This window comes from Salvelinus sp. IW2-2015, linkage group LG11, assembly GCF_002910315.2.
Source record: "Salvelinus sp. IW2-2015 linkage group LG11, ASM291031v2, whole genome shotgun sequence".
NCBI lineage: Eukaryota > Metazoa > Chordata > Actinopteri > Salmoniformes > Salmonidae > Salvelinus > Salvelinus sp. IW2-2015.
The window spans coordinates 48,984,164-49,002,544 of NC_036851.1; the positions used below are offsets into that span (position 1 = coordinate 48,984,164).

The following is an 18,381-nucleotide window of genomic DNA, read 5'->3' on the forward strand; positions in this document are numbered from 1 at the left end:
TTACACCTTATCCATTACTGATGCAATCATACACAAGTCTACTTTTAGATTCAAGATAGATTTTTTTCTTCTTTTAATAACACTTTGGTTTAGATTAAAACAATTTCTATGTGATAAACTGTATAATACATAAACATATCTTAAAATTATGTTAAATGAACTCAAATAAAAAAACAGAAGACAACATTCAATAGTTTTTTTTTTTCTTTCATCAGAGCTCAATACAATTGTGTAACAGAGAAAAATAACAATTCATACCAATTTTCTGTACAATATCTACAATTTGTTTTGCTGGTGACAGAAACATACTAGGATCAGGGTATGTGACTGGTGCTCAATGCTCAAATGACAAAGAACGAATTGCTAGAGTTTGTATCCAGGTTCTGGGGCGCGATGCCAGACTTACTGTAGTACGTATTATGTTCAAAGAGCAAGATGACCACCATACATTTTCAACAGCATAAACAGATCTTTGTCTTATCCTACAGCCTTATGCCTGCAATCATTGTAGTTCTCTATAAAAAACCTCACTACTAAGTATATACAAATGGGGCAAAGGCAAGTGATGCTATCTAGAAGAAACTATGTCTAAGCTCATTGTACAAAGCATTCGGGCTATAGATGAGAGCATATGCTGAGATGACAGTCGGTGCCTGATAATCATAGTTTACAAGGACAGAGACACATTTGTCATACGATGGAGGAATTGTACAATAACATTTGTCTTTCATCTTGTTTTTTTTATACATTAATTCTCTCCCCTCGATGACTGAGGCCGAAGTGAGGCTCTTGGTTGGGGTTGCGTCCCAAAGGGCAATCTAGTCCCTATATAGGGCACTTCTTTTGACCAGAGCCCAAAATTGGGGCACTACAGAGGGTATAGAGTGCCATGTCGGACGCAAGGCATCATGACRTTATGTTTTGCCTTTTCAATTTTACATTCATTGTGCTGCCCAGTGATGCGTTCTAATCTCATACTGGTGTAAACATATACAAAAAATACAATTGAGATTGGAGGGATTAAAAACAACGTAACTAATCTATTTTTCTATGCCATACTACAATGTGAAAACACCACAACCAAGGTTGAACACAATCTACATTTTTTCTATGTTTAAAGAGGGTATAATTTTACATCAGTTATAATTTCATTTAGTGCTTTTCTTTATTTTAAAAGAGGTGGGTTAGGGCTCTAAGGGAAGGGACACATTTTGCTCAACAAGCCAGTTCAACTCCTTTCGTAGTTGTTACTTTGGACTTACATATAGCGCAGGGGGAAAATAAGAATAATTCAGCTGTTGTTCGAGCCAATGGTTTACAACATATTGCCATTTTAAGATGTATTAAAGGCCTGTATTTTSCGTGCATCGGGAAAGCGGTTAACAATTTGATGAGCTTTCTTCAACCGCAGATATGGAAACGGTGCATGGACTTGGACAGGGCCAATATGGAACTACTACTCTCTGGTATTTCTGACCTGCATAACAGTAGTCCACAATGCAATGCAGCAATATAAAGGCCTGAATCTCTCTCGTTCAGTACTCTAACTTACTGCTGTCTGTCGTATGTACAAGGGTTGCCTCTAAACTGTTTGTCGGCTTAAGGGGGTTAGAAACATAGCTGCCTTATTACCCAACGACGCCTCCATCCTGTACCTATTAAGGATTAGAAGGGATTTGGACAAACAAAACTTAAGTCTTTCAAAATACAAATTTTTCAATTCCACACCAAAACTGACAGCCAAGTCCCGCTGCTTGGGAGCAGATCACTAACATTGCGTTCCAAATAGCAGCCTATTCCCAGGGTGCCATTTGAGACAAACAGTACTTCAAAAAGGCCAATGAACAATGACTAGAATTACCCAATAATTACTGACGACGACAGCATCAATGATAGAAAAAAGGAATCCTAGTAAACCACAACCACTAGCTACATTGATAAAAAGCAACAAGCGTTACTACAGTAAATTACGACCAGAATTATAAAAACCTAGTAGAACTAATATTAAATAGTTGAGAAAGTAAACTGATTTTAAGGGAGGCCCTCCTTCGTAGTCCACTCTAGCAGTCGAAGACCAAACCCCCCCCCCCTCCCCCACACTCAGCACCATTTGTGGTCTACCCCCACCACTAAACGCTCCCTATCCTCACCTACGTCCCCTCCCCTGCTTTTAAATGCTGGCTGTTTCGGAAGGTGGTGTAGTCTTTTCCACAGGATTACTACTACTGCTGTTGTCCTGGCGAGCGGGTGATGTGTTCAAACTGGCTGATCGTTCGGGTGCCGTTTTGGAGGCAATAGAGTCTTTGTCGCCTGACCCCCCTGCACTGGCCGGGGAGGGCGTAGTGGGAGCGGAGGAGGGACCTGGGGAGCCCAAGGCTCGCTTGGAGACTTGGTAGGCTGCCAGCAGCTCCTGGATGCGCTCCGGTGTGGGCTCCCACTTGGCAAAGCCGGCGGCATTCTGCAGGAAGATGACCACCGTGCCGTGGACGGCCTTGTAGTACATCTCCTCCCTGAGAGAGACAGCGAGAGAGAGCCATTGAAACTCCCTTCATACAAATCAAAATGCAGCTACGCTTGTGTCCTCTTTACAGTACATCTGGGAGTGTAATTTTCCCAAGTGTTTCCCACTTGGGCAGCCAAGTGAAAACACAAAGCACATTACACTTGTTGGTCCTTTATGTCAAATATTGTGCGCTATAGCTTGGAAAATAAACAAAATGTGACTCTGGGTGACAAAGAGAAAGAAAGAGAAATTAAATTAAGTKTGCTTCATGTTTTTTTCRCCCCTTCTTCCATGCCATGAGTATCACTATAACGGTGATGTGACAACCCTAGTCAGAACAATGGACCCTGCGCTGTTGGACACACTCACTTCTTGCAGATGTGCTGCGAGCCGCTGCGGTACTCATGCTCGAAGGCGGGCACCGACATCTGGTGGCGGAGGAAGGAGCTGGTCTCCATGCGGTGGAGGGCCGGGGTCAGCGGATCTCGCCACTCCGGGACGAAGATGATGAAGGATAGAGGCTCGCTGGACTTGTCCAGCAGTTTCTGTAGGACACAGTACATTTGTTAAATACAAACTCTCCCAGGAATTCAAAAGTGAACAGTTCAGTTGAAAGTTAAGCTGGAGTTAAATGGTGCTAATTGTCCCCCCTGTTCATGTTGGATTTTTGTCCTGCAGATTTTCTCCTAATACATTCGGTGGGATCTACACAGCACGTGGTATATGGACTCATACCACTTTTGAAGTATAAACACATCGAACAGACTTTGAATGAGGGGTGAATCATCACTTTAAATGRGTTTAACAAGCAATGAGTAAATGACTAAGGAGGAGCACCTCAAAGTGTGTCACCATGGCATCCATGAACTCCTCACTGAAGGGAGGGTTGGCCTCAAAGGACCCACTGGCTGGTAAGAAGTTCAGAAAGGGCCTGGGAGGCAAAGAACATTTTAGAACAGGCTCAAACTAGAAAACCATAGAAGAACAAATAACTAGAAGTACACGGACCATGTCTGGGTGGTCTCGGTTTAGTTGTGATGGGGTAGACCAGCGTTTCTCACATTGAAACTAGCATTGTAAAATAGACAAGAGTCCCTGGTCCAGAGGTTGAGAAACACTGGGATAGAGAACATATAATATGTATTCTTTGGGATGAGAAGCAAATATTTTTTTCTGTTTTTTGTGATTCTAAACCTACCCCCTGGATCCGAAAAAGCCATCTGTGTCGGGGAAGGCAGAGCAGAACTGCTTGAAGTAGGAGTTGAGTGGCGAGGCGAAACACTCAAAGGTCACCCCGAACTGCTTGTTGAGGGCCTCAAAGACGGGCACAGGGAGAGCCCCCTGTAAGCCCGTCCCCTCATTCACCCCGGCACCAAACATCACCTGCACGACAAATAGTGACATCAGCACAATAAAAGATGACATCAGCACAACAAATGTCAAGATGTAGCCAGACAGAAGAGATGGCGAGAAAGAGTAACGGGACAGTGGTTGTCATCACGAAATGGAGGGAAAGTGGACTATAAGTACATCGCCTCCCAACAGATGGCTTCATACTTTGGCAGTGAAGAGATTAAAAAAAATATATAGAAAGAGCAGTGAGTCAAAGGCAGGGGTAGAAGGGGTGATGGGGGAGGTGAAGTAAGGGGTGAGGGGGAGGTGAAGGGGTGACGGAGGTGAAGTAAGGGGTGACGGAGGTGAAGTAAGGGGTGACGGAGGTGAAGGGAGATCAACGGCAGGGGTCTAACCCCTAATTTACCAGGTATCTCTTGATAAGGCACCACACTCGTGACAGGAACTTCTCGAACCTGGGATCGTCGATGGAGCTGTATCGGTATAATAGCTCCTGAAAGAAAGCATGGTGTGGATAGAGAGGAGAGTCATTTAGCAGAGGGCACGCCATGTGCCAGAAGGCAATGCTAGTCAATTATATCCACCACACCTTTCAGGATTACATCCTGGCAGTTTCTCAAACAAGAGAGCAATTAATCTCTCTGGTCATGTCGGACTTCTGATTGCATGCATTACAAACACTCAGTGGTACTGTGCTAGTATCAACGCTCAACCAATGACACCCCAGTGCTCCTGCAAACACTGAATGTACAAAACATTAAGAATAGCATATTGAGTTGACCCCCTTATCCCCTCAGAACAGCCTCAATTCATGGACTCTACAAGGTGTCGAAAGCTTTCCACAGGGATGCTAGCCCATGTTGACTCCAATGCTTCCCACAGTTGTGTCAAGTTGGCTGGATGTCCATTGGGTGGTGGACCATTCTTGATTCACACAGGAAACTGTTTAGCGTGAAAAAACCAACAGCGCTGCAATTCTTGACACAAACCGMTGCACCTACCCCGTTCAAAGGCAGCGAAATCTTTAGTCTTGCCCATTCCCCCTCTGAATGGCAACAATACACAATCCATGTCTCAATTGCCTGAAGGCTTAAAAATCCTTCTTTAACCTGTCTCCTCCTCTTCATCTACACTGATTGAAATGGATTTAACAGGTGACATCAATAAGGGATCATAGCTTTCACCTGGATTCACCTGGTCAGTCTATGTCATGGAAAGAGCAGGTGTTCATAATGTTTGGTACACTCAGTGTATATTTGTACTTTTAATAATATACACATTATCGCTGCTACAACATTACTCACTAGCTTGTTGAAGTAGCTGCGGTTGACCTTGACCATCTCTCCCTTGTAGCGCAGGCAGGCGATGTCGTTCTCAAAGTGCAGCTCCACGCGCGGCTGTGCCGGCGAGGGCAAGGCCAGCCGAATGGGGTAGCAGTATACCAGCCTGTCCTGCACATCTGCTGCATCTGGGTCTGMGAGAGAGGGAGGGAATGAGGGATAACAGTAGAACAAAAGGTAGTTAAAAAAACAGTAAGTTGGGTAGTAAGAAAAACCACAACACAACCAGTCATCATGGATWTTGAACGGCTTAAATTCAGAGTAAAACCACAATATCAACAACAGATTTTTGTTTTTAAATAAGTTGCAAAATTAGTTGGCGCAAAGATACTGAATGATTAGAAAGGACATCGCCATTCAGAGTCAATCCATTTCTATGGTTGTGCACCAATGTAACCAATGTGGTCCAGTATGAGTCAGATGGTAAAGCATGGTGCAGAGTGCGAGGCGATTTAGCACGTCTCACCCGACACGTTGCAGTCCTTCAGCAACGTCTGGTGGGCCTGGTGAATGCGTCGCACGTACTCTGCTGAGATGTGGTAGATCTTCGTACAGATCCCCTCCACAGAGTCTTTAGCCACTGCTGCTACGTGGGGGCCGCACTGTTTACGCAAGTGCTCCAGACGTTCCTGAGGGGGAGGATTTGTTTTGGGATCCGTTTTTTAAACATTATACATGTCAGTGTACATTCCGTTGAAGTGAAATGTATACAGCCATGGATTATTTTGTTGTTGCCACATATACATACAGTTCACCACACTTCTAAACCACACACACCATGTAGTCCTCTTTACTGGCCGAGTGGTCCCTCCGTAACCAGTTCATGGTGTCCTCTGCATTCCATTTCACAACCTTTCGGCTGTCTGGTGTGGCGTTTCTACCAGGACATAAGAGACACCAGTCATTCTTCAGCTAAGACAAAGCATTTCAAAGCAAAGTGCCGTTCAACTAGCCAAATCAAGCTCCCATACACATGCTATGTTCAACAAGCCCAATCAAGCTTTCTTTTCTTTCCAGTAAGACAGTTGGGGAAAGAGAACGGACTGGTTTTGGTTTAGGATCTGAAGCCATGGGTTTCTGATTCAAGTTTATCAGTGGATGCACATATAAATGTGTGATGGCGAGACATGGTGTTGCTTTTTATGTTACGATCTGGATCTTGCCGTCAAAGCGGTGGTGTTAAAAAAGGCTGAGCCATCACTTGAGTTATAGAACGTACTATATATTAGGTATTAGTAGCTGGAATTCTTTGAGAGCTTCTCTGACTTCATACTTGGAACGATTTCAAAGAATATCAGGTCATATAAAAATGGAATTTGGCCAACTAACTCTAGTGTGCCAGAAACACCTACCTCGAGTCAATCATTCTCTTGGCAGCTTCGGCGTATTTGAATAAGAGCTTTCGGGCCTCCTCTTTGTACTTGATGCGGGACAACCTGGTGTAAGAAATGACAAAACATGTGGTCAATAAAACAAATTGTTGAAAGGAGCCGCTATTGTCCAAATTAACCATAAAATGGGGTGAATTGTTAAGACGACATTTCAGTGTGTTGACAATTCACATACTAAAATGTAATCAGACAATAGTGCAAAAAGTAAACACATTATTTTTGACAATATATCGTAAAATTTGACAATATCGCAATATTATTTTTGCGATAGTTGGCATTGCCTGCACCAAAACTCAGTATTTTTCATTCATAGCTTGTTCTCTATCTTATTTTTAAATAGGGAGACAATTTGGTTTCAACACTTTTATTTCCATGACTGATCAAAACTTGTTTTCTCATGGCTCTCTTGACCCTCTGCAGCAGACATTTGGTGAAAAATGTGTTTGGAACATCGAATCACAATAAATATTGTATCGGCATCAAAGTATTTTGAAAATATCGTATCGTGTCGTCCCTGGCAACTCCCAGCTCTATCAGACAACATAATTCACAATGAAGACCTGAACGGAATCTAGCCATACCAACCACAGTGAATCAAGTCCATCCCAGGGTAGACTAGAATTGGTATCTAGAGATACGACCTCGGTTCAAAAAGTACATTTTAAATCTTTTGAATCCTTTGATGGTTTGCGTGTCTTATGGGTGGGGTTTGCAGTTGTTGGGACTATTCCATGAGTTCCTTTACACCAAGCATGATCAATCAAGCAAATATTTAACCCTAGGACTAATACAGATTCTCTTTCCCACTGACCTGATGGGGATGTCYTTCATGACCTCTCTGAACATGGACGGGGAGATGATGGGGTCACACTCGCTGGGCAGTAGGGGGTCTGGCCCTTTGTCCAGGACCTTGCGCTCCAGCAGCCAGCGGTTGAAGGACTCCCGTGGGGGCTCGATACCTATTAGATAAGGGGAAAATCAATGATCATCAAGGTCAGTCGAGAATAGGAACCCCTGGGTTGTGTTCACTAGGGCATGCTTTAGGGAAAACATTTGAATCCATTTCATAATGAAAAATGAGAAAAGCAACACCTGGAGCCGGGGTTGCACAAGTTGGGCGGAAGGGAAAAAAAGTCTTAAATGCTAGGACGGGCGTAGCTACGACCGACTTCAGGATCAGAATTCACACCTGTTGCATTAACAGTAAGACTAATCGTAGCTAAGTCCGGCATCAGCAATGCGCCTTCATGAGATTTAATGCTTCATAAGGATGGTTGCTAGGCAGCGCCCGTTAATCGGCTATTACCATTCTCGTGGCAGTTCTAAACATTGCGAGGCATTTCGCTTCACCCACCACCACCACAGCTGGATGGAATCAATCAATAATTACTGTGGGAATTGATATCACTGAACAATGAAAATATTGGAAGAAAGTAGGCTAGAAAATGTTAGCCAAATTGAGGTGATTAGACCGAAGATCATGAACAGTTATCAGAACATTTTACTAGCATGTTAGTTAGCTATGTAGCCTACACTAGCCTAGTATAACAGGTGGGTTATTTTGCTCTTCACCCTCTTAGTAGCCTAGGCTGTATCACGACTAAAAGCTCTTGACTTGTCTGATAATCAACGTTATTTTGTTGACTGAATCTCCGTCTGTATACTTGGTTATTTGATCTCTGCCTGGGCAAACAAGTGGTGGCAGCTCATCTTTTTGTTTGCCAATATCTGATCAGACACATTCAACATGATATGTAGCATAAATCAAGTGTATTATASGRGAGTCAATAACAATATAGGTAACTCGAAAAGCCCAGAGGTTATGAAATATGAAAACTAGGCTCACATCCTTTTGAAAATATAGATAGATATTTTCTGCATTATGAAAGAAGATCGTCCCAATTTAACATCCTACCCGCTCCCTACTAGGTGTAAGAATCGAGTCCCAAATTAACACCCTACCCCTGCTCCCTACGTAAAATCTAGTCCCAATTTAACACTCTACTAGGTGTAAAATCTAGTCCCAATTTAAGACCCTACGCCTGCTCACTCAAATCTACACCCAGGTGTAGCAACAAGTCAAATGTTTAGGTCCGGCATAGAGCGCATTTTACATTGGACGTAGAGTTACGACCAACTGGTGCAACCGGCCCCTGAGTTGTGTTCACTAGGGCATGCATTATTGAAAATATTTGAATCCATTTCATAATGGAGAATAAGTGTTGCTTATACGAAAAGTTCAGCTAGTCCCTCGCCGCTTCAGTCCGTGGTCTTCCGTTCGGTGCCTAATGAACATGACCCTGGGCTAGAGTGAAAACCTGCCCACCCTGCTGCACTCCAGTAGCAGGGGTGGATGAGTGACCACAACGGCTTAGAAAATATTGAGCAGTGTAGAAAAAAGAAAAAAAAAAGTGACAAAAAAAGTGAACAGTCAGCGCTGTTTCAGACATACACTTAATGCTCATCTAGAAAGTAAACGTCTAGCTGCCTAATGGGGATGCACCTCGAAAAGTAAGACTTTATGGTAACAAAAGCAAGAAATAAAAGTTTTAAAAAATCAATAAAAAATATAAAAAATGTTTGACTTGACACAATTGCAGTTGCATGGGTAATGTACCTTCTCGTTGGTAGCAGAGCTCGTGGTAGTGCTGCCGTAGCTTGGTGGTGAGCTGGGCACGTAGGAGCTCCATCTCCGGGTGGGGCGGTAGATGGTTGGCAGGGGGTCTCTCTCTGATCACTGCGTTCGTCTGAACATCCAGGTCCCAGTATATTCTACCACAGGATCAATATAACTGGTTATTTCAACTTGACAGAACTGTATTAGCTACGGTGCTACATAAAATCCAAAACAAGACAAAGGAGACCCGCCTGCCCTGTATATTGCAGAGATCACACGATTGTGAACTGTGGGTGCACTATAGGCTATACAAATTAGGGTTGTGTATATTTCCCTTTCAAGACGATTCAATACGTATCTAGCTACATGGGCTCTGATACGATACAGGAACGGTACAATTTAGTTTGAAGCGATTTAGTTTGATTGGAGAACGAATCAGTGCGAGTCGTTTCAACGCATAAACACAATAATTTTCAAAATGTAAATCTGCTGCTGATGGAACTCACGAGCTGACTTCTGTCTGAGCCGACATCTGTCTGTCCGTGTGTGTGAATGACACATGTCTATGGTGTATACCTGTCTCTTATACACATCTAGATGTGTATAAGAGACAGCTACTAACCTAATGTTAAAGACTGATGCATATTCTAAGGATGTGAATATTTCCCTTTCAAGACGATTCAATACGTATCTAGCTACATGGGCTCTGATACGATACAGGAACGGTACAATTTAGTTTGAAGCGATTTAGTTTGATTGGAGAACGAATCAGTGCGAGTCGTTTCAACGCATAAACACAATCATTTTCAAAATGTAAATCTGCTGCTGATGGAACTCACGAGCTGACTTCTGTCTGAGCCGACATCTGTCTGTCCGTGTGTGTGAATGACACATGTCTATGGTGTATACTATGTAGTCACCTCATCTGAGTCATAAGGGAGACTAGGAAACTACCACTATCAGATTAGGGCAATGTATTTCCCCCTTGGCCACTAATGAACTTGTCATTTTTGTCGATTGTGTTTGAGCTTGTAATGTATCAACATTTATCATTTACAAATCAGCTATGACATAGCCAATGAATATATAGCATAACTTTGGATTTCAACACATCTCAAAACRGAATGGTTTTGACCATTTAGAGAGCTTATTTTCTCCCCCCGCTTTGGCCATGCAGTGCGCCTCGCAAAAGTGATTCCTCGTAATGAAATGATCAACTTTACCCTGTATATCAAGACATCACACTGATTGTTGGGCTCCCGAGTGGCGCAGCAGTCTAAGGCACTGCATCTCAGTGCTAGAGGAGTCACTACAGACCCTGGTTCGATAACAGGCTGCATCACAACCGGACGTGATTGGGAGTCCCATAGGGTGGCGCACAATTGGCCTAGCGTCGTTAGGGCTTGGCCGGGGTAGGCCGTCATTGTAAATAAGAAATTGTTCTTAACTGACTAGCCTATTTAAATAAAAGGTTAAATACAAAATAAATTGTTTAAAGCAAAACTTACAAAACTATTGCTGATCGTGAACATGAACAATCAAAATATAATCTATTGTTTCCGGTAGCTTACTTTTATTCCGGTAAAACACACATTTTCAACAGCGCATAGATAATAACCTAGAAAATTACATAGGTCGTTACTCAACTAATGAAYCCTAATATCGAGCAAGCCATTGTAGCATTTTAATGCTTATGGTGCCACGCAGATGTGCAAGATCAGGAAGAGGCCACCCACCATATGGGTGGGCACAGTGCGCAGTTTGACTAGGCTACTGATATTCCCTAGGGTTGTTCGGCACGCAAAATGACTTGTACATCAATGACTGTCAACACAGTTACATGCTTAGTTCGACACTGAAGGAGAGGAAGCAGCAGTTGTCACAGTAGATGAGGTATTTTCGGAATGAAGAAAGTTATATGAGCAAAACATTTTAGTGAATCAGCGGTTTGTAACGTTTGAATACTTTTTATGACCAACGCATGCTACATTTGGATCAGTTTGGGGTCCACGGACCGATGTAGTCYTATCTTAAACATGTGAATCTGGATCAATGCATATAGGTGAATTGTTACATCCCCAATACAAAATATTTACAGACATGAGCAGATCAACATATGTTACAGCAGGACCCCCACTGCAACGCGTTTTGACCAAAAAGGTCTTCCTCAGGCAGTGTACATGAGATGCCTACATTAGAGGTTATGACTTTTCAACGCCAATACCGATTATTGGAGGACCAAAAAAAGCCGATACCGATTAAATATATATATATATATATATATATAAATAAATAATCGGTATATATATATTTGTAATAATGACAATTACAACAAAACTGAATGAACACTTATTTTTACTTAATATAATACATAAATAAAATCTAGTCTCAAATAAATAATGAAACCAACTTTATTTGGTTTAAATAACACAAAAATAGTGTTGGAGAAGAAAGTAAAAGTGCAATATGTGCCATGTAAAAAAGCTKATGTTTAAGTTCCTTGCTCAGAACATATGAAAGCTGGTGGTTCAATATTCCCAGTTCTTCAATATTCCCAGTTAAGAAGTTTTAGGTTGTAGTTTTTAATAGGAATTATGACGAGTCAACTATTTCTCTCTATACCATTTGTATTTCATATACCTTTGACTATAGGATGTTCTAATAGGCACTTTAGTATTGCCAGCCTAATCTCGGGAGTTGATAGGCTTGAAGTCATAAACAGCGCTGTGTTTCAAGCATTGCTAAGAGCTGCTGGCAAACGCAGTCAAGTTTGAATAAATGCTTACGAGCCTGCTGCTGCCTACCACCGCTCAGTCAGACTGCTCTYTCAAATATCAAATCATAGACTTAATTATAATAAACACAGAAATACGAGCCTTAGGTCAATAATATGGTCAAATCCGGAAACTATCATTTCGAAAACAAAATGTTTATTCTTTCAGTAAAATACGGAACCATTCCGTATTTTATCAAACCGGGTGGCAACCCCAAGTCTAAATATTACTGTTACAATGCACAACCTTCAATGTTATGTCAAATTCTGGCAAATTAGTTCACAACGAGCCAGGCGGCCCAAACTGTTGCATATACCCTGACTCTGCGTGCAATGAACCTAAAAGAAGTGACACAATTTCCCCAATTAATATTGCCTGCTAACATGAACTAAATATGCAGGTTTGAATAAATATACTTCTGTGTATTGATTTTAAGAAAGGCATTGATGTTTATGGTTAGGTACATTTGTGCAACGATTGTGCTTTTGTTAACCCATCACCCGTTTGGCGAAGTAAACTTAACAGGCACCGCATTGATTATATGCAACACAGGACAAGCTAGTTAAACTAGTAATATCATCAACCATGTGTAGTTAACTAGTGATTATGTGAAGATTCATTGTTTTTTTATAAGATAAGTTTAATGCTAGCTAGCAACTTACCTTGGTTCCTGCTGCACTCGCGTAACAGGTGGTCAACCTGCCACGCAGTTTCCTCGTGGAATGTAATGTAATCGGCCATAATCAGCGTCCAAAAATGCTGATTGTTATGAAAACTTGAAATCGGCCATGCCGATTAATCGGTCGACCTCTAGTCTACATATCAATTCCAGCGATTGTGATGTGGCTGTACTCACACGCTGGGACGGTATGGGGCTGGTGCGGGTATAGAATGCTGCCCTGGCTTGTCTTCTGTGCCTGTGGTAGAGTTCCAAGGCTTAGCCCCGGGGGTAATGGGTGAGATGGGAACTATCGGGGTTGTTGGGGTTACAGGTATACCATCCTCAATCTGTCAATGACACAGTCACATATCGGATTAGACTGACAGTGGAAATATTCTAATAATAAATGTATGAAACAATCTACAGAGACAACGGATTCCAGTAAATTCCAGTAAAACATGACTTTCTTCATGTCAGGCAAGACAGCACTGCGTGGTCTAATAGATAAGCTCGAAAGTGAATCACATTGGTAAAGAAGCGTGAAAATGGTCACGCTTGTATAATTTTACGGCATTGAAGGTGTAAGAAACGTGTTCTGCTCAATGACTCACCTTGGACCTCTTGAAGCTGTTAGGACCCCCRTGGGTGGCCTCCTCCGACAGGCGTCTCTTGCGCTGCCCGTTGCCCACGCCGGCGTCGCCCGTCCCCTCAGCCGGGGCAGCGTTCAAACCCAGCGGGTCAGACTAAGAAAGACAGGAACAAACAGACAAGCCGCCAAGTTAGGAGCAGAACAGGAAAACAAGACAAGTGATGTCGATATTATAAAAGGAGGTTCAGCCAAGCTCCATCAAGAGACAAAAGAGAACCTGAGGTACTTGGAACAGAACTTGAGAAGGATAATTATCCCCTCTGTCCCAAATCATTTTCTTCTATGAGGTTTAACAGCGGTTGGCATCCAATTATTGTTGCATTACCGCCACCTACTAGACTAGAGTACAACTCCCTTATACTTTGCTTGAAAAAAATAAACAAATACCCTACCATCTAACACCACACTAACAAACAAAAACAACACCCCCCTACTCCACTAATTAAATGTATTTATTCCTACCTCATGCCAACAACCTGAAAGGATGAGACATCACCACTTAACACACCCTGTAACGCTTCTGATGTCAAGTCACGCACACCCAAATACCTCTCTGCAACTGCCACCACAACCTCAATTTCTGTGACTTACGTTCCATCCCTGCAGTACAATTGATAACCATTGCTTTAAATTCTAAAAACCCAATCTCACTTAAACATACAACACTTGTTGGTTTATCCCTCTGTGCTGGTACAGATCTACTACTCACACCACTCATCTCAGGACCCCCATCACTCCTTCAATGGCACCCTTTTCTTGAGTGAAACAATTCGCATTTCTTGCCCCCATTCGTTTAACGRCGACCACCTTTTCCCTCTGACCAGCAGAAACACAAACAATTATCACAAGACCACTTCTGGTTACCCACTTCCACAGTACCCAACTCTGTTTTCATCCACCATGAAACCACAAATAGATCAGCCAAAAGGCAAGGGTCTACTTTTTCCAAAAACTTCACTCATCTTTATCCTGACRCTCGGTGCAAGCCTCGGGCTTTGAGAACTTCACCACACCTACCACCTCCGATACATCGACCTCATTCACTTCCATTTCTCCTCCTGTCTTCAGCYCACTCTGCTTACACTTTCTACCATTCTTCTTTAACAAACCATCTCCCTMTTCCCCACCATTTTAACCAACTCAAGCTCACCGTCGTCCTCCCCCTCTCTCTCTGACCTCCTCTGCCTCGCTTTTTCCCCTTCATTCCTCCTCCGCCTTTCTTTTTCCCCTCCATTCCTCCTCCGTATTCCAAGTATAAGTCTCCTTATTATAATACTGCACTTCTCCTGATATACATCTTGTTCTTGCTTTCTCAAGAGATGACATTTAACCGGCTGTCACAATCTCCGACCAATCAGCACGAACCCCTCAGGGTGTAGCGCTCAACAGTACATCCCACTTATACATCTTTTTATTTTTTTATTTAACTAGGCAAGTCAGTTAAGAACAAGTTCTTTATAATGACGGCCTACCCCGGCCAAACCCGGACGACTCTGGAACAATTGTGCGCCGCCCTATGGTACTCCCAATCACAACCGGATGTCATGCAGCCTGGAAAGGAGCTGCTTCGTCTTGATGTTTTCCTTTATCAAAAGTTACAGTAACGCTTTTCCATTTCAAACAAACACGCTCTTCCAACAACCCATCTGTCACAAAACAAGCAGCTACACCCATTTTTCACTCACAATGACATCATGCTGCCCCAGGACTGGCATCTCCCACAGCGACTGATTGGTGAAGCGGTTGAACCAGTAGGGCCTGTTCTCCCGCTTGCTCCAGCATTTTGACCAGCCTGCCTGGACGAGTTCGTCTGCACAAACAGGAAAGGTGTCAGAAATGTCTAATCTATCTCCATTCAGTTGCATGTCATCATAGACAGAGCCAGCAATCTTTCCTTCATCAGCAATGATCTCAAGACTAGGTCTAATTTATACCCTACATATATACACATGAAAGAACTACAAGTAGCTACGCAAAATGCCGTTGTGTAGCAAAACTACAGACGTTTGCAGCCCGCAATTCATAACTCAATGCAAGAACGTAGGATCCCCATTTTTTGTAGTTTACTTGCATTGCCTACTTAGGGTATACATTAGGTTTTAAAATAATTGTATGAATGCTTGGTAAGCAGAGCGGAAAGCTGAGTTATGCCATATCTATCACCAGGGGGCTATCTTCAGTGCTGAGACTTGGGCAGGAGTACCGGCACCTCAAATGTTTTACTGRTTCWGCTCCTGTTCCACATATAGAATATTATCTCAAAAGTATTGTGGAGCTCCTACACCTAAATGTAAACACCAGCACCCAAAATGAGTACATGCACCTATGTTCGTCCAAGTCAAGTACTGGCTATCTTACCTGGCAACTCTGGCATTGGTTTGCTGGTTGAAGGTGAGACAGGAGAACCCTGTGTGGCAGAGCCTGTGGGAGACATCACCATAGAGGTGTCCACCTTCACTGTTGCGTGATTCTCACTTGTCATCTCTCCTCATCTGTCCTGTCCTGAAAATAAACGGCTGCATATTAGTAAAGGGGTATTCAGTTGACATTGCCAGGTAAAAATACTGTGTAAGCTACTTTTTATAAATGACAGAACACTGTCTAAATAATTACTATTATTTTATGTGATCAAATGTAAACATGTTCCACAATCTCCAAGGTAACCAAGTGGTGATTGGACATGCTTTCCCGAAATATGACAATCAAGCAAGTTTTGATCCTCCTGGCATTTTAAAAACCAGACCCTAATGGACATTTCGGTTACAGTCTGGTGTGAATGGTAGCCTACTACTACTCATTAATTCCCTAAATGATAGAGTCATGCCAGAGTCGTAGTGTGTTTTGCAGTAGAAAAAAATAACAGTTGTTCGCGCGACACGGTTGAACATTTAACAGTGAAACGTTAAATGAGCGCATGATTAGTCTACAGTAGCGAGCTAGAATGTGTTGTGTTGCAAGATACCATAATATCTGGATAGATAGTCCCTAAGAACMACAAAGTGAAACCAGCGGTGGGGATTACACTGGTGAACATTATATTAGCTAGCTAACTAGTTAAGCTAACACGAATGTGTTACGTATGGGACATGTAGCTAGTAGCTAGCTATACCTATGCGTTCTAGCTACGTGGTTCATGATTTATTTAAATGTGATTTAGATAGAACATTCCAAATTGACATCTTGGAGATGCGTTTTCTATCTTTGTCGTTGATAACACAAATGGGAAAAAGAAGGACACGCATGCGCCTGCTACACCGCCCACCCCAGTTCGAGCTGCCCGAAAACAAACACGAAGGAGGAGGGGAAAACGCTGGGTAGCTGCGCTACACAACAAAAGGCAACGGCATCATCTCGGAACCTAGGCGGGGGATACGTGGAATAAACATTTAAAATACGGTAGGATACTGTACGAAACAGGGTTAATGAGACATAAAAATGACGAGAGTTAGTAAGACTACCCGTGTATGTTGTCAAAATAGAGAATGGAGGCGTATCTGACCCCCTTATTTCAAACACATACACAATTTTGGGCGCGCACTTTGGTTAAGACAAGATGGCGCGCGCGCTCTCGAGTCATAGCCACTGCACCCCTTGCAGGCAATATTGTTTGTTTATTTCGTGCAATGACAACGCGTGCATTTTGAGTAGATAATATGATACCCCGCATATTCCACCACCTGCCCATGCCCTTGCTGTAGCGCTAAATTGGTTATTCCCCTTACCTTGTAGAGGTTTGTTGAGAACCCTGTATAGGCTTTGCTCTATTCAATCCGTACCCGCCTCCGCCTCTCCCTCCCCACCTTCTCCGCCATCTTGTATCGGGGACTCGGGCCTTGGTATTGCGCACGCGCCAGTTTAGTTGTCGTTTCAGGAAAACATTGTCATTGAGAAGTAGCCATATGTAGAAGGGCTTTTGTAGGTAGGKATACAGAAATAGTTCTTCACAACATCGCTTGTGAAAGTAATCATGCAAAAACATATTTGCAAACTCGTCGGAACTATTTAACCAGTAATAACTTCGATGGCATGTTTTGTGCTGTGGCTACTTTTCCCATTGATAGCCTTCAGCTACATTCTCATTAGTCTATGTATTTATTCTCATATTATTAGAATACTTTATWATGCCTGTGTGATATGTCTGTTATTTACGTATGTGAAGAATAATAAATGAACAACTTTCAACTCATGTTGCTGTTCTGTCTCTTATTACCCTCTTATTATTACTGAATGGTAAATATTATTTAAAAAAATAATATACATGTTATAAAAATAGAAACACATTTTGGGTCTTGGGAAAGTAGAAGTTGTAGTCCTTAAAYCTGGAAGTTACCTCTGATTTGTTCAGCCATTACCTATGGGGAAAGAATGGAGTTTTGGGATGAACAATGAAAATAAGGTCTGAGTTTAACACATGCTTAGGAGATCTTATGTTTTGTTTTATGGAATAARATCTGTCAGTTAACTTGACCTTTATGAATTATGAAGCCTTTATGTGCTTGTTTTGATTACATAAATGATTCAATGCACAGAAAGTGACAGTAGCTGATGAAGATTATCTCATAGAACAACATTTGTATGATCTCCTAAGCCCGTGTTTACCACAGACCTTATTTTCGGCGTTTATCCAAAAACCTAACAAATAATAAAATTTTCCTACAGGCTTTGTTCAACTAATCATTGCGGAGTTAGTGCCTACAAAAAGACGCCATTTCTATTTCAGAGGCTTCTAACAACCAACGCTATCTGTGCCTTGCACATGATCTCAAAAAATAGATTTTTATGATAGTTACTGTGTCTCAGGTGTGATTGGGTTGTTTGAAATGTGTAGGCATACAGGGTTACATAGACTCAGGAAAAAAAAGAAACGTCCCTTTTTTCAGGACCCTATCTTTCAAAGATAATTCGTAAAAATCCAAATAACTTCACAGATKTTCATTGTAAAGGGTTTAAACACTGTTTCCCATGCTTGTTCAATGAACCATAAACAATTAATGAACATGCACCTATGGAACGGTCGTTAAGACACTAACAGCTTAGGCAATTAAGGTCACAGTTATGAAAATTTAGGACACTAAAGAGGCCTTTCTACTGAC

The 18,381-nt window shown here is 42.2% G+C and overlaps 3 protein-coding genes across 4 annotated transcripts in view; 1 reads left to right on the plus strand and 2 right to left on the minus strand.

Moving 5' to 3' along the window:
• The window catches only part of ube2c (ubiquitin-conjugating enzyme E2C), a 74,778-nt gene that overhangs the window by 19,773 nt on the left and 36,624 nt on the right, over positions 1-18,381 (minus strand). The gene's annotated exons all lie outside the window — the stretch shown is intronic.
• Positions 2,086-17,098, minus strand: pcif1 (phosphorylated CTD interacting factor 1). Of its 2 annotated transcripts, XM_023997320.2 has the most exons (16): positions 17,011-17,098; positions 15,647-15,790; positions 14,974-15,098; positions 13,251-13,382; positions 12,835-12,986; positions 9,205-9,359; positions 7,399-7,546; positions 6,549-6,632; positions 5,974-6,073; positions 5,663-5,825; positions 5,161-5,330; positions 4,263-4,349; positions 3,702-3,886; positions 3,341-3,434; positions 2,873-3,048; positions 2,086-2,510 (listed from the first exon to the last, which is right to left on the minus strand). In XM_023997320.2, the coding sequence occupies exons 2-16, from the start codon at positions 15,768-15,770 to the stop codon at positions 2,171-2,173; spliced, it is 2,235 nt and encodes a 744-aa protein (XP_023853088.1). In that variant the 5' UTR covers positions 15,771-15,790; positions 17,011-17,098; the 3' UTR covers positions 2,086-2,170. The 2 variants fall into 2 exon arrangements, with proteins under 2 accessions (XP_023853088.1, XP_070301889.1); XM_070445788.1 differs by lacking the exons at positions 14,974-15,098; positions 15,647-15,790; positions 17,011-17,098 and adding an exon at positions 14,439-14,565.
• Positions 16,604-18,381, plus strand: part of pltp (phospholipid transfer protein) — a 28,855-nt gene continuing 27,077 nt past the window's right edge. Inside the window, exon 1 of the mRNA XM_023997325.2 lies at positions 16,604-16,684. The gene's annotated coding sequence lies outside the window, so the exon portion shown is untranslated. The remainder of the gene's footprint in view (positions 16,685-18,381) is intronic.